General features: G+C 39.1%; 1 protein-coding gene across 1 annotated transcript; it reads left to right on the plus strand.

The window, feature by feature from the left end:
- Window positions 1–1711: 1711 nt before the first annotated feature.
- LOC308090180 (glycine receptor subunit alpha-2-like) lies at window positions 1712–14469 on the plus strand (the record flags this gene model as incomplete). The annotated part of the gene is made up of 10 exons (XM_080435235.1): window positions 1712–1749; window positions 2598–2725; window positions 3878–3945; window positions 5736–5959; window positions 12042–12124; window positions 12265–12402; window positions 12502–12716; window positions 13241–13399; window positions 13990–14085; window positions 14203–14469. The coding sequence occupies 10 exons, from the start codon at window positions 1712–1714 to the stop codon at window positions 14467–14469; spliced, it is 1416 nt and encodes a 471-aa protein (XP_080291361.1).
- Window positions 14470–16642: the final 2173 nt, after the last annotated feature.

Consider the following 16642-nt stretch of genomic DNA (forward strand, 5'->3'; position numbering starts at 1 on the left):
TTGTAAATCGGTTATTTTTAGCGAGGATATTTAGTGTAGTGGTGGGAAAAGAGCGGGCCAAGTACAGAGCCAACCCCTGTCAACCAAGTACTAGTTTGAAGTATAGAGAGGGTTCAAGTGCTTAATGCCCTGGTTAAAAGTCCTCTGTTAATTTATCAATTAAAACATACAAATGTAACCAAATGGATGAAACCTTAAAAAGAAATCATCTACTGTATGGTACAGAGTGAGTTATTTTTCCTTAAGAATTTCTTGTCAAAAACTCCTTGTTGGACACTTGAAGTGCAGAAAGGTCTCTGAAGTGTGAGAACATTCATACAGTAAGAAGTAAGAACCTTTACCTTAGAACATTTCAACTGTAATACTTTCATTCTGCATCTAATGTCATTTTGATGTTCCATGTGCATAGAATTTGCCTGGCTATTTGAAGGTACTAATTAAGTAATTGACCCATGAACAGAAATGATCTCCGTTGTTTTAAAATAATCTCAATTTGGCATTAGCAAGGTGGGCGGAAAGATAATAAATAAAGCCCATGCAGTTAACTTAATTTAAATGCCTTTCTTATAACCTGTTGAATAGTCATTATATTCATCTTGTGGGATGTTCCTCAGATTTAAATTAATGAGGGTGAGGAAAAAACAAATTTTCCATGTCTTGATCTGATAATATTAACAGTTCTTCCACAAAGACAAGAGATGATAATGCAAGAAGAACAGCTTTGTGTGTCATATGATATGGATATTGTCCCTCCCTTTTCATTTTCTGGTTCATGTCCACTGCAATTTGTAAAAGTCATTCAACTGTAAAAGCCCAGACAAGATGCTTGGTTTCTGCAAAGTAGGACAGGGCGATATGGAGAAAGAATTGTCACAATAACCAGAAGACTTTCTTCGGATATCTATAAATATCACAATATCTATTATGGAATATTACATGTCAAGTTGCTTGATGTGCAACCTTGATGTACAGTAACAGGAATATCTGACTTGGTAATTGCTTTGTAGTGTATCATTCATTTAAAAACAAATCCTACACTACAATGATAAACGTAAATATCCTCAAATTAATGGTGAATGGCTCTAGGTTTTACTTTAACAATATCAGGGGTTTGAATTTGAGAGAGAGTTGAGTTCAGAAATACAGAATTTTCCAAATCATAGGATTCATGTGTTTTCAGTTGTATCTTCACCCGAGGCACTGCATAATTATCCAGCAAAATTAGACAAAATATGATACGTTGTAATTATGACGTTTAGTAACATACAATTTCTATTTGAGTGTTTTTATATTCTATCCAGAGGGGACATGTAATGTCACTTCAAAGCTTTACCATTCAAATATAAAATTGTCAAAGTCTTGAAGGATGGGATCACACTGAGCCTTGGAAGGTTATGAAAATGGTCCTGTCTCTTTAAATATTCTTTGAGTAATTCCTGGAGCATACATGTGCCCATGAAAAAGAGATAAACCTTCCAGTCCTCCACGCAAACACTTAAAGAAAATTCTAAATTATACAGCAGTGGCATCGTGGATCACCTGCAGAGAAAAAGTGGGAGGCACAGATCACTCCATAAGGAGGCTGGCTAGCAGAGCAAGACCACATACAATTACACATGTCCAGCATCTGTCCTGTTTAACTGGCATTTTACTCTGGAATATTTCTTTACATATTACCTTGATGCAGAGAATGCAATCTCGTGTGCTATGCATGGTATGGGTCTCATCTGTCATATTTCTGCAAATCAGGTAAGAAACATAAGTGATATTAAATTACAATGTATTAACCTTCCTTTGCAAAGTTTTCAGGAGAATACAAGCTGGATAAAAATATATTTACTGTATGCTGTATGTAAGGCTTTAATGTTAGAGCTCTAGTCACTGGAATCTTTTAGAATATAGCTATATTGGAATACAAACTGTATGCTTACCAATTGTATTAATACTATTGATGATACTGTTGATAATGTTTGCACCTGGAATTTGGAAAAGATTTTGTAGTGGGATGCATTAAATATATATTATGACAAATCTTTATTTAAGTAAATAAATCATTATAGTTACTTATTTAACTCTAAAGGGCCGTTCACAATAAGCACTCAAACTAACGATTACTATAACTATATCATTATCTATTGAAACTATATCTTTATAGAGCTTGGTGTGAATGACCCTTAATTCAGAGCAAGACAGTGAAATTATTAACTTAATCTTTGAAAGAAAACTCCTTGCACCTCAGGGCTTTTAAAGTGGTAGAAGACACTATGATACTTACTGTCACATTTTTATCTGAATTAGTGATGACAAGAAAACAGCTCTCCATTGTAATATATTGCTATAATGACAGGCGAGGGATATGTGTACCACAGGTGTCACAGTACAGTACTTCAAACAGACCTCCTTGTCTTTGTAACAAGCAGCAAAGTTGACAGGGTTTGTCATCCTTTTAATAACTAATGTCTAGTACAATTGTGTTGTTTTAGAGTGTGACTTTGTTTTAGGGTATGATGTTTTATGAACATTCTCTTATGAGAGGAAAAACAACTCAGTGCAGTCATGTTGGTTGCTACCAGGCATTTCTAACTTTAACCCGACAGATCTGCACACTGTAAAGAGATGAAATTTCCCAGTAAAGCACTCAGGCCACCCTCTCCATCGGACTTCTTAGACAAACTAATGGGCCGGACATCTGGATATGACGCTCGCATCAGACCGAACTTCAAAGGTAAAGAGCATTTTTCAACAATTAATCTGTTGTGATGTGTGCTTACTGGAACATGTGCTTATGTGTATATGTTGTCGCCATTGTTACTGTATTTATTTTCAAATGTATTTTGTATCTTTTAGTTGTTTTTTTCACTTTGTATATGTCTGTTGACTTTTTTACTTTGCTTTGTCTGTTTGGACATTAACCTGTAATGGGGGGAGGGGGGGTGTGGGTGGGAGAAAAAAAACCCCAAAGGATATGATGAAATGACGTTTTTCCTCTGTCTAATGTGCTGAAAAATGCTAAATAAATATAAAGGTTAAAAAAAAGGGTAAAGAGCAAGTGCACTAGGTGTAGTAGTGCTGTAGGTGCTTCTCTGTATACTGTTTCACATGACGAATGTAGGCAGTGAAGCAGCACAAACCATATACCAGATGGGTTATCACAGTGGGAGCGCTGGAGGCCGTGATTCTTTTTAAACAGAATTACTTCAAGTCTTTAATTGTTGTGTTGAAATGTGTCATTACCCATGTCTGTTTATCCTTTAGGTTACATCTGTTTCCCTTTACACATAATTATTTCAAGCCTCTGGTTTCCTTCTGTGTGTACCCCCTACAGCGTGCAGTATGTCTATCCTTCTGTATTAACCCATAGACCTAGTTAAGTAATTTCTCTTTCTCCTTTTGCCCATGAAGCCAGCTGAATCTGATTCTCTCTGACACACTTCCTCCTCATTTCTCTGGGGTCACATTTCATTTATATTTCATATTTGCTCCACATCCTTGAGATGTTCCAGTGTGTAGGCTACTGGCCAAATCCCAGCTGATTATCTATAAATACACTAATGTGATGGAGAATCAATAAATCATGACCTCATAGGAAATTACTTAACTTAACTGAAATATTTAAAGGTTCAGGTGTTGTCAGATGAACCGATGTCTGTTTTGATGGACTTTGTTAACTGAAAACAGGATTACAAATGAAGAGGAGAACAAGCAGAAGAGGCCTTCTCTCGTTTGTCATGCATGCGTTTTCGGATTTTGAGTGGTTTTTAAATTGGATAAGCGCATGCCTCAATGGACAATTATATGTTGAAAGTTCAAATGGCTGTGATAATGACAATGGCAGAGTGACCAAAGTTAAGGAACTGAGATGAGATGTTCTTCTCAGGTCCCCCTGTGAATGTCACCTGCAACATCTTCATCAACAGCTTTGGATCCATCACTGAAACAACTATGGTGAGAATTACACGTGATTTTTCATTTGCATTTATAACATTTCATTGTCAATTCCAAGTGAACACGATAACTCAAGTACAACTCATTTTGTTGACATTATGTTCATTGTATGTGGCTATAATTATAATAATAAAGATAATACAAAACAATAATTGATAAACATGCACTCAAGAATTATACCAAACGAAATTCTGCATTTCATTTTAGTTTGGCAATATGATATTGACCAAATCTCTTCGCCTATGTTCACCGATTGTTTGCGTATTATAACATGTCCAGAATAGTGTTAATTAGTGTTAATGTGGTTAACAATTTAAACCATGCTTCGTTGATTGGGATCCCCCAGGGGTCTGTACTTGTCTGGCCCCCTCCTTTTTCCCTCTACACCAAATCTCTTTGCTGAAAACAGCTGATCTACAAGCTCACAACGCATCAAGCGACTTGTGAGGTTGTAGATCCCTATTTTCGCCAAATGTTCACCTATTATGACAGAATAGGGACGCTTGGGTTCATGTGGTTAAGAGTGACTACTTGGCTTGATGGATTCATCTTTCAATTAGCATCACTGTGATTTCATTATGCTACAGTAGCCAGCCTAAGGGGAGTAGCATTCAAGTAAATGTTTCAGATTACTTAATTAGCAGATTACATTATTTCCTTTTTTTCAATGACAATTTACTGTAAATCTAAATGACATTCTGTTATGATTAGTGAAAAAGGGTTGATCTTCACCAAATGAATTATAATTCAAAGTGTGTTCATTGACTGTTTGTAAGCATAGGGAAAAGTGACAACACACTGTTTGGCATGTGTATACTGTACTACTAGGACACTAGGACACATCAGTACCATATCCTCAATTGACATTGCCTATGAATTGAATACCAAGGCCCTCATTGGAAACAAGTCCGCAAGGACTTTTATGAACGGACCTGTTAGACAAAGTATTTTAAATGTAACTGTGCTGTTTTACATTTTTTGCCTAATAAAATATTCAATCAATCAATCAAACATGGCCCCAAAACAATCCAGAAATACTTAAATGAAATATTTTGCTATTTCTGCCAGGCTGGTGTTTTCTACTGGGAGTAGAAGCCAAGTCAGCATTGACTGCTGGCACTTATCTATACTGTAGTCTACAAACTGAAGGAATTCACTAGAGTTTGGCTAAGAGGAACCACATTCAAATGGAGTCCACTTGTTGTTTTGGATGGATTTTAAGATGCACTTTATTACAATTGAAACAAGCTGTCATAATCAGATTTGGAGTAGTAGAGCATTCTCAGCTACCATTGTTTGGTCTCTGTATTTAACCCCTATAGGCCTGTATGTACTATTTCGTCAACGCTATCTTCTAATATGTCACCATCATCATGGTTGCTCAGAGATACCTGCGGCCATAGCTAAATGGGTAGAGAGCCCATATGAGAAGCAGGAGGTCCCAGGTGCGAGCCCCGGCAATGTGTCAAGGTGTCCCTGACACTTCACCCTTAACTGCTCCTCTCCCCTGCGCTCAAGTCTCACCACTTGGGCAGCAATCAGCTGGGTGAAGCTGAAAACTGAACTTCTCCCACGGGATCAAATAGGTCTAATTATTAATATTGTTATTATTATTCCTGATATACATGTACATTTGCAAACGCTTCTACATGATCCTGATGCCTGTATAGTTCTTTAAAATGTCTAAACTGCTTAGTATCCCCAAATTTGTGCTAGGAAATACTGTATAATGTCATGTCAATTAAGTCAATACTCTATTCTAATACATTACATTGTGTTCCACACGATAGGACTACCGGCTCAATGTATTTCTGCGGCAACAATGGAATGACCCACGACTGGCATATAAGGAGTATCCTGATGACTCTTTGGATCTGGACCCCTCCATGTTGGATTCCATATGGAAGCCTGACCTGTTCTTTGCTAATGAAAAGGGGGCAAACTTTCATGAGGTCACCACAGACAACAAACTACTCCGGATATTCCAGAATGGCAATGTCCTCTACAGCATCAGGTAGTCACTGTGTGTGTGTGTGTGTGTGTGTGTGTGTGTGTGTGTGTGTGTGTGTGTGTGTGTGTGTGTGTGCGTGTGCGTGTGCGTGTGTGTGGCCGATGACCTGGAGGTGTGCAGAGCCGAGTGGGAATTCCATCAGACCAACAGTTGTTGAGAAGCGAAAAACCACGAATGCCTGTCTGTACGCGGGTCTTTGTAAGACACGCCAGATCTCTGTGTGTCTGTAGGCAACAGCTTCCCATTAGCTTCACGGATTGGCCAAACTTTGTGTCACGTTTGTGCCGCAGTGGTAGCGTGCACATTAGACCTCCATTAGAACTCCAAATATAGGTATAACAGGTACAACGGCAACGTGTGCTCTGATAGCAAGTACAACAAGTGCAACAGGTATTGCAGCATGAACAGTTTGGGGGCATGAGTAGCCAAGCTAGTTTATAAAAAAAACTATTATTTGTAATATCTAACCTTTATTAGTACTGTGGTAATAGGTATTGCACTGGGTACTCTAACAACGGATACAGCAAGTACTCTGACAGCAGGTACAATGGGTATTGCATAACTGGGTGGGGCATGCATTCCCAACTTGCATTGTTCGTGACTTGCATGGTGGCCCCCGAGTAGGCCGGTGCCCTTTCCCGTCTAGTATACTGTATATAATGACCTCTCTCTGGAACACTAACCCAAATCTAATGCTTGTAATTGTAGAGTTAACATGCTTTGGAGACAAATGTGGCTAACACAGCTGTGGATTTCATTTAGCATTTATTTAAATGAGAGAACACTGAGAGCAAGCTTCCATTTCCAGCCGTAAACCAATCCTCATGCAGACTGCAGGCTAGACAAGAAAAAGCATACAAATTGCAAGTGACTGCAGTTTCTTTGGGCTACAAAGTAACATTTTATGGTAAATTAAGATTTACACAGTGATCCTAGCCCTGAGCACTCTTTTACTTTAAGTGTGACAGTAGTATGAATATGACAGGCATTACTTTAGTGCTGAACCTCTTGGCCCATCAACGAGATAAGTGCACTTGCATAACACTAACAAAGCACGATATAAAAAAATGTATTTGAGTAAATGCTCCTGGGTGGATTGGGTGCATGACATACCGAATTGTGGAAATGAATAAAAGGACTTCTGACATGGTCTGCAAAGTATGTGTTTACTAGAAAGCAAAGCAATATTTAAATGTCACATTTCATAAAGCAATGCTATATGCTCTTCTATATAAAGAGAGAACAGCACATACAGTATCAGGGCTAATATTGCCCCATAGCAAGTCGTTCACAGATGACAATATATGGTTAATATGATACAATGATATGTAACTGCTCCACTGAAAACATATTTTGAATCATTTGCATTCTGAAAGATGAGTGCCAATATTAGTATATAGAGACATCTATATGCATGGCTGGCTGACATCTCACAGTGGATGTCTTCCCACCACCTCAAGCTCAACATAGATAAAACAGAGCTTCTCTTCTTCCCTGGGAAGTCTTGCCCCTGCAGGATCTTTCCGTTTTCATTGCCAAGAACCTGGTGTCCTTGTGATGACTACATTTGATTGATTGAGTGATTGATTGATGTACTTTATTTAGTAAGACATGAGAACAACAGTACATGGAAGTACAAATTCACAATACAGGGTCTACTAAACTGGAAGGATCATAAAGCACTAAGCTTGTTTAAAATGAGATACCCACGCACACAAATCATGATGACATATAAGAGACTGACAGATATACACACCTTGAGCAGACATTACAGTGATTACTCACTCCTGTAGATTTTCACTTCACAACATCTGGAGGATCAGGCCCGTCTTCACCAAGGAGTCTGCCCAGCTCCTTATCCAAGCTTCAGTCATATTCAGGCTTAACTACTGCATCTCCGTCCCGTCCTTACTGGTCTATACCTGGATGCTCTCTCAAATGTAGATATTTAGGGCCCTATCTTGGGGCTGCCTTACTCCTTTCGCCTAAACATTTTATGCATTTTTACTATTTTGAAAATAGCCGATCTACATCGACACGTTGTGAGCTTGTAGATCGGCTATTTGAAAAAAATGCCAAAGAAGTTTAGGACATATGGTAAATTTATATAGCGCTTTTATCCAAAGCGCTTTACATTGTGCATTACATTCACCCATTCACACACACACATTCATATACCGATGGCGGAGGAAACCATGCAAGGCACTAACCTGCATCGGGAGCAATTAGGTGTTCAGCATCTTGCTCAAGGACACTTCGACACTAACTCTGGGGGAGCCCGGGATCGAACTGGGAACTTTGCGGTTCCCATCCGGCCACTCTACCCCTGAGCCACTGGCGCCCGGTGTAAGGCAGTGTAAGGCGGCGTGCAAGATAGGATAGGGCCCTGTTTACAACTGAACCAGAATGCTGCAGCGCCCCTGATCTTCAACCTCCCAAACTTTTCACAGGTCCCCCACTTCTTCGCTCACTCCACTGGCTCCCACTTGCTGCTTGCACCCAATTCAAAACACTGGTGAACTATGGTACAAGGTGATAGTACACCTCTTCATGCATACCTCGGTCAGTCAGGACTGCAGACTCACTCCCCATCTTTTGCTTACAGTCTGAAAACTCATCATTAGACTCCCTAGACTCCACCTCACCACCTAGAACTATGGCGAAAGTATGTTTTGCACCCTGTCCGTCCGTGTGTCCGTGTCCGTGTCTGTGATCAGCTAATCTCCAGCACCGTTGGCTTGATCGCAGCGAAACTGTGCACACACACTCCCTGGATGCCGATTCAGAACCTCTGCCCCAATTTTTTTTACATGGGGCTGTTATAGCGCAACCAGGAGGCCACTCTTTGCAAAAAACTTTTTTTTTACATTACTCCTACACATTTTACTCCTACATGTACATTCCCACTAGGCAGAGGAAGAAATGCCACTTGAAATTTTTCAAATCAGCCTCATGGTGGCGCTAGAGGGCTTTGTATCATGGCCGATTTGTGTTTTTACCCGTAACTGCACCGATCGGTGTACAACTTTGTATGTGCACTCCCTAGAGGCCAAGGACAAACTTTTGCCCTGCATTTTTCACATCTGCCTTTTATAGCGCCACCAGGTGTAAAGACTTGTAAAACCTGTAAAACACATTTTTGGATATTACTTCAGTTTTTTATCAAACTTTCACGCAAATCGGTACACATGATCTCTATAGTCATGTGATCAAGACGGATCTGTTTGATTTTTCATATTCCAACCTGATTGGCTAAGATTGATATCTAAAGTTTGCAGGAGTGGCCCATCTTGAACAAAATGCCGCAAATCATGCACATTCGCACTACGTTGAGGAATAAATGCCACCCTTTCAACACTGCCCTATTATAGCGCCACCAGGAGGCCCATTTTTTTAACCACTTTTTGTTCTATTACTCCTACAAATGTTGTCCAAACATCATGTAAATCGGTATATATAATGTTTATCATATATGTATCACTTTAGTCAAGTGATCAAGACGGATCCGTCCGATTTTTCACATTCCAGCCTGATTGGCGAATTTTGAACATTGCTGGCCCACACTAACATACCTGACCTGGTGGAGACCTGTGCTCCGGGGAGCACTTTTTCTAATTTGTATCTGTACTTGTTGCCTAGATACAGTAGTTGTTATTCAATCGTGTGTTGTACATTGTTTACAAAGTATGTTATTTAAATAGTAAAGACAGATGCTAGCTTCCCTCTGTCAGGCAAATCAATCAATGAGCCAAAATGACCATACACACCAGAACAGTTTCTTCCCACATGCCATCACACTTATGAGAGGTTAACTCTGCACATGCCATGACAGTGTCCCTGCCACCAATGTGATTACTGTGAAATAGTTGTATGTACACATTGCACTTGTTGTGCAATAGCTGTACATTCACACACTTGTGCATAAAATGTAATATTTATTTTAACCTTTCTCACAATCATATTTATTCAACCTAACCTTTGAAATGCTGCATGGATGTTGCACTCGTTGTACAGTACAGAATATAGGCTATATTTCTGTATTATTTGTCAAATTCCTTGTAGGTGTGAAAGTATACTTGGCCAAAACCTGATTTGTGGTAAAAAACAAAATAATATTGGCATTTAATTCCTGAGTTTCTGCAGAATGTGAGTGATTTTAATGTACTGTAGCAGATCACATGCACTCAACAATTACAATTAGACTTTAAAGACCTGTCTACTCACCAGTCTCACCTATTGAACTTCATAATGCACTTTTCTGTTGTAAAAAAAAACTCATAGGAGATGGAACATAGATCAAGATTTCATGTAGTTTATAACCTACTTAATGAGCACTCAAATGAGAAGTTATCAGATGAAAAAAATAAGAAATTGAACAGGTGTACGCTAGAATTATTCATCAAAGCATTTTGATTTAGCCAGCAGTATTTGAGAAAAATAGCACAAGGGGATGCGTGTTCCACAGACTTCAAACAATTTCCTCATGAATAGATGTTTTCCTTTTGATATGAATGACTACATCAAAAGTAATCACCTTTTTAAGTATTAATGGTTTCAGCCACACAAAATAAAATAACAAATCAAAGGGGAATCAAGGCTGCCAGACTTTTCCAGGAAAGGCCATGCAGTCACTGAAATTAGTATGGTTAATCGTCTAGAGATCATGAACACTCTCACCAAGTTTTATGGCAATCTGACAATTACATTTTGATATATCTTGTGTGCATCGGAAGGTTTTGACCGTGCTAGAGGAAAGGGGTCATGGGGGTCACCAATATCAGTAGTAGTTCCTCCTCCGAGCATGATGGTGCACACATCCATGGCAATCCAGCCAGTGGTTTTTGAGATATCTTGTTCGGGACCACAGTGTTGGACAGGGTGGACAGACGGACGGACGGACGGACGGACGGACGGACGGACGGACGGACGGACGGACGGACGGATGGACTGATGGATTGACTGACCGACTGTCATCGCCATCCTAAGAGCAAGAGCCTGTTTCACCAATTTCCACTTAGCTCAGGCTTACTTTAGACTTGAACACAAAACACATGCCACCCTGTGTTGGCCCTGACGGATCAAGGATTTGACTGGTGAGAAACCAATGAGGTGCAGGTGTCGACTCGTTGATTACTGAGATCTAGGAACCCAAACAACAGTGTTTTGGTTTTAGAAAGCATAGAATCTTGTCTTTTGGGAAATTATATAGCATAGTTTTTGTTAAGTGCTCATTGTTATTATGTCTGTCCTTCTACAATGTTATTCTTTCCCTAAATCTAACAAAAGCCCCTTGCATTCAATCTGGGGGAAATCCACAACTTTGTCTTATGAAAACCAGGTGTATACTGTATCTCAAACCTCTTTTTCTCAATGTATCTTTTACTATTTTGTTCAGAGAAAAATATTCAGTAATGGCAGGAAATTTATATTTTGACAAGAATGTTAGCTTACTGTTGAGAAGTAACATCTCATGATGCTGCAAATAGGCCAGGTAGATTACTTTCACTACTTTATGTCATCTCATGACACTGGCTGTTCTAGATTCAAGAGCACATGCTTTATTGCAGACAGAGTGAACTGTAACTTTCCTTTGACGAGATTGAGGGGATTGAGTGCATGCAGTTGCACTTCAGTGATGGTCATTTACATAATGGTCTTTGATAAATTCAGTGAATATGTGTGTCAGTAGGTCAGAGTGTGGTCCAGTGGGTCTCGAGCGTGGGCTGGGGTATTTTTATATGCATAATACAATTAATCATGGAATAAACAAGCACAATTTTTTCACAGTGGGTGCTTTTGGTGTGGATGAGGCAGTCATCCTGATACAAGTCACTGAGCGTGATGTTTGTATCATGTATGCCAACTTTATCTTAGTATGTTATAGAAAGTAACATTTGCTTATTTTGGTTTTCATTTAAAAAAAACGTAAGTAAAAATATGTAAGAGATGTAAGAGTTGAAATGTGAGAGTCAAAATATAAAATATCAACCAAAAGCTCAAATTCAGGGTTCAAAATGCCTATATATTCAGTTTTAAATGTATACAGTATACACTTTCACAATACATTCCTTTCTGTGTTTTCAAGGCTCACTCTTATTCTGTCCTGTCCAATGGACCTGAAAAATTTCCCCATGGACAGTCAGACATGTACAATGCAGCTTGAAAGCTGTGAGTAAAAACTTCCCCTTTTGACTGTCTCTATTCCTGGAGCTAGACACGACAGACTTGATGCATTATATACTGTACATGTAAAAGTTGATTAACATGACCCATATATCACCTCACCCTCCCCATCGTCTCTCCTCCAGTCGGTTACACCATGAATGACCTTATTTTTGAATGGCTGGATGTGGGTCCCGTGCAGGTGGCCTTTGATCTGCAGCTCCCTCAGTTTGTGCTGAAAGAAGAGAAAGGTCTTGGCTACTGCACTAAGCACTACAACACAGGTATGGTCTCCATCCTGGCCAGCCCACTCTGTTAGGATAAGCTAACTACAGTTTGCCCACGGTCTGTATATTCTTGTCAAACATGTCTCCTGTGCATAGGTAAATTCACCTGTATAGAGGTAAAATTCTATTTGGAGCGTCAGATGGGCTACTACTTAATCCAGATGTACATACCCAGTCTGCTCACTGTCATTCTGTCCTGGGTCTCGTTCTGGATCAACATGGATGCTGCACCTGCCAGGGTGGGCCTAGGAATTACCACAGTGCTCACCATGACAACCCAAAGCTCTGGTTCGAGGGCTTCCCTGCCAAAGGTTGGACAGGAAAAATAACAGCTGTGATAGTACTGTAGCTACAGTATATAGTCCTGAGAATACTCATTACTTTTTACATGACTTTGTGCTACATACAGTAAGGTCTCTTCTGTTTTCAGATGCTGACTGTTATTTTGTTATTATTTTATCCATTTGCCACTCATTTTTGACAAAATGAACACCAATACGTTCATCTTCTATGCTGCTTGCCAAATGCCTGCCTCCACATTCTGTATCTGTAGCACGGGAAAACGAAAGCACCATTTTCTTTGGTAAAGGTAAAAGGAGTAGAAAACATAACAGAGAAACCTGTGCTTAACTACTTTAGACGCCCACTTGGATTCCCAGAGGGGAACCATTGAATTTTTCTGCAGTCAGAGTTCATAGTTTGTAAAATAGTAATATGGTAAAATAAAAAGAGTTCTTTATTTATTTTATCAAAATATAAAAAAAACTAACACTATTGCTACAATACTACTGTATATGAATTATTCTAACTTGTGTTCATATTTATGGTTGTATAGGTGTCTTATGTAAAAGCCATAGACATCTGGATGGCTGTGTGTCTCCTGTTCGTATTTGCTGCACTTCTGGAGTATGCAGCCGTTAATTTTGTTTCACGGCAGCACAAAGAGTTCTTCAGACTGCGAAAGAGGCTCAAAGAACAACAGCGACAGAGAAACGTGAGTGCAACCCACCCACTCACCCCCTTAGGCAACTGTCACCTACTATTCTCTATGCCTAGCTACGCAGGGGCTGCACAATTCATCTGCATGTCACAATCCATGCTTGAGAATTCAGAGAGCATTGACCTGTGCTTAATTGATGCCTTCACCTCACTAGACTAGTGGCTACATTTACTGAACATCTTGCTTCAAGAAAAACAAATACTGTAGGTCAAAACATCTTTACAAATAAAATATTTAATGCAGCATTTAAAATAGGATTCCACAATTACTTAAATACCACATTGAAGTTTAAACACTTAAAAGTATTGTATTGTCTCATTTGTATTAACTTTGTATTAACATGTTCATTTCTCATGCAGTAGCACTGATTTTTTTTTATTGTTTTTGTTCATCATTGAAATCTATATATTTTAAGTATATCTCAAGTGCTGGTAAGAATTGGAGGCTGGTAGGTTTCTTTTTTTTATTTTGACTGTAGTTACATCATCCGAAAAATTAGTAACAGCATCTCTTCATTGCAGTTTTAGGCTGTGGGACCACATGTTTACTAGCTAAATGTGTGTTCTGCTTTTTTTACCCAGCAGCTGGGAAGTGGTGAGACTAAAGTGAAGGGAACCAACATGCCAGGCAACAACGCTTCGCATGGGTCCTTAGCCCAGCAATGCAGTGTTTGTGCCAGGGTATACATTCATCTAGCTTCATTGAAAACCTACAAATCAACATTTTAGAGGAATAAAAAACTAAAGAAAATAAAGTGCTTCTCATTCATCCTTCTTGTCTTTGGTTTTGATCTATAGGAAGAAGAGCTGGCACAGCAATTCTACCAGAGTGTTGGACTTACTCTTTCAACTGAAGGTGGACCAGAGATGGATGCAACGCCAATCTTTGCTGATTTGCCTCCTGGGTTAGGATTCTATGACATCCGCAGGCGCTTTGTGGATAGGGCAAAACGGATCGATACTATATCCCGAGCTTTATTCCCACTCAGTTTCCTCATGTTTAACGTCCTCTATTGGCTGACCTTTAAAGTTCTACGACATGAGGATCTCCAAGCCACATTGTGATTTTCCATCCACTGAGAACTACTTTGAAGCAGCACTATGTAACTTTTTTTTTTAATTAATAAAATGTAATGATGTCCAATCTGTATGGTAGAGTATGTTAATACAATATAACTCATACAATTGGGGTGGTTGTATTTTGTCTCCCTGCTCTTCTATTGAGACATTTAGATCGTGTTAAAGGTCATGTCTCACCTAGACACATGATCTGACACGAATTTTGACCTGATGGTCAAGATTCAATGTATCCCCTGAGCAAGCAGGTCAATGGAAAGAATTTCAGCACTTGTGCAGGAAACCGGGTTCAAATCTGGGGTAGAAGAGGAAATTTACATAGTGCAGCTTTAATTAACACTGATACCTTTAATTCTACATTTTAACAGTGTACAATAATGTAACCTACATTTCAACACTCTTTGAGTTACAAATGGACAATTAATGCTGAAGATTTTACTATGCATCATTTGAATTCACAATTTGTTTCATTTTTATCCCCGCCAGGCCGAAACAGCCGAAGGCGAGGGATTATGTTTTCACTCCCGTGAGTCTGTCCGTTTCTCTCTGTTCATCTGTGAGCAGCTAATCTTGGGCACCGCCGGACCGGTCGACAGGAAACTTTGCACGCACACTCCCAGTAACCCTAACCCTCTGCCTCAAATTTTTCAAATCTGCCTCATATATTTTTTAAATAAATTCTACTCTCTCTTAATGAAACATTTACAGGCTCAAATAGGCCATGGAAAGTCAGATCTTCATTCCATGTTTAAACCTTCCAATGAAATACACTGGGACTTTGCACTGGGCTCTGAAGTCTAGACTTTACACTCCACTATATGACTCAGAGCCATGAAGTGAAAAGAAGGCAGAGATCTCTTGAGTAGGTTTTTGTGTAACTACTAACTATACACAGTGTGCATATGCCATATTTGTTTGTATGTACGTTTTTAATCATGTGTCTCAGGTAATAATAATCTAACAATGGGAAAATGTTGTCCTAATTGCTGTTCATAATACAATGAGTGTTTCCATTTAACAAGACTTTTAAGGGACTTTTAAATTGCACGCTAGCTGAGATGGCTGAAGTAAAGTTGTGTTCAACTGAAATCCAGTCACCTGTGTGACTTCTTTTCTTTGGGTGCATATACCCAATATATATTATTACAAGAATGGATTCGTTTTTATTCATGGCAACTCTACCAGTTGATTATTATAAACATGTTTTAGGGATTATTTCCTTCTGAATTAGCTGGAGAAACCACACAAATGGAAGCTCAGGATCCAGTTTACATTTGGTGAATTCTGTTACCTTAAAGCTTAAATAGTCAATGATATGTATAATCTATTCTAGTTTATTTAGGGCTTGCCTTAGTGAGCCTCATACAACCTCTCATACAAATTCTTAATTTGCTTTTAACAAATTGCAGTTCTCATCTAATGGATAATGTTTTAGCTGCCTTTCAGGTGCTGTATACAATTCTATAATGATTTCAGGATCACCAAAGTTGATTTAAAGTCTGAGTATGCTCTTATGCCTGTGTTGTTGGGTCTCGTACTTGGGAAGGAGGGGGGGCAGGACAACCAGATGGGACGTTGTCCCAGGTTTCCTACATGTGACATTAGTGCCCCCTGGTGTCCTGCACTGTGTATGTACATTTTAGGAACAGGCACACATAAATCAGGCTTTAGTTTTCAGTAATCGGAATAATTGTGCAAAGCAGCTGTCTTGCTGCCAATATTAATGTAGTTCTTGATAAGGTACTACACAGCTTTTCTCTCAGCAGTTTGTTAGGTAAATAGCTTACCAATGGTGTAGATCATCACAGGCATCTGGTGACCCACTGCCATAGTAGCATATTATTCCTATAGGAATAATAAGTATAACAATTAGAATAATTGAATAGTTTATGTTCTGCTTGCTTTAGTCCCAGTTGCTGCATCAAGAGATCGTTAACATTAAGATTATGAATAAGATTGCACTTTATTGATCCAGCAGGGTGAATGCAGTCACAGTCAGCAGCCGATATGCATAAAGTAGCCAAGGTCCATAAAGAGAGAAAAATGTTTTTTTTATCAAGCACAATCAGTATGCAGTCGATACAACTAATCAGTACTTATATAGTCATGCCTTGTGCAACATTCTCTTGATCACGGGACCTTTTATAGTAGTGTGACTTAC

Source organism: Gymnoscopelus braueri (assembly GCF_963280865.1).
Source record: "Gymnoscopelus braueri genome assembly, chromosome: 8".
Taxonomy (NCBI): domain Eukaryota; kingdom Metazoa; phylum Chordata; class Actinopteri; order Myctophiformes; family Myctophidae; genus Gymnoscopelus; species Gymnoscopelus braueri.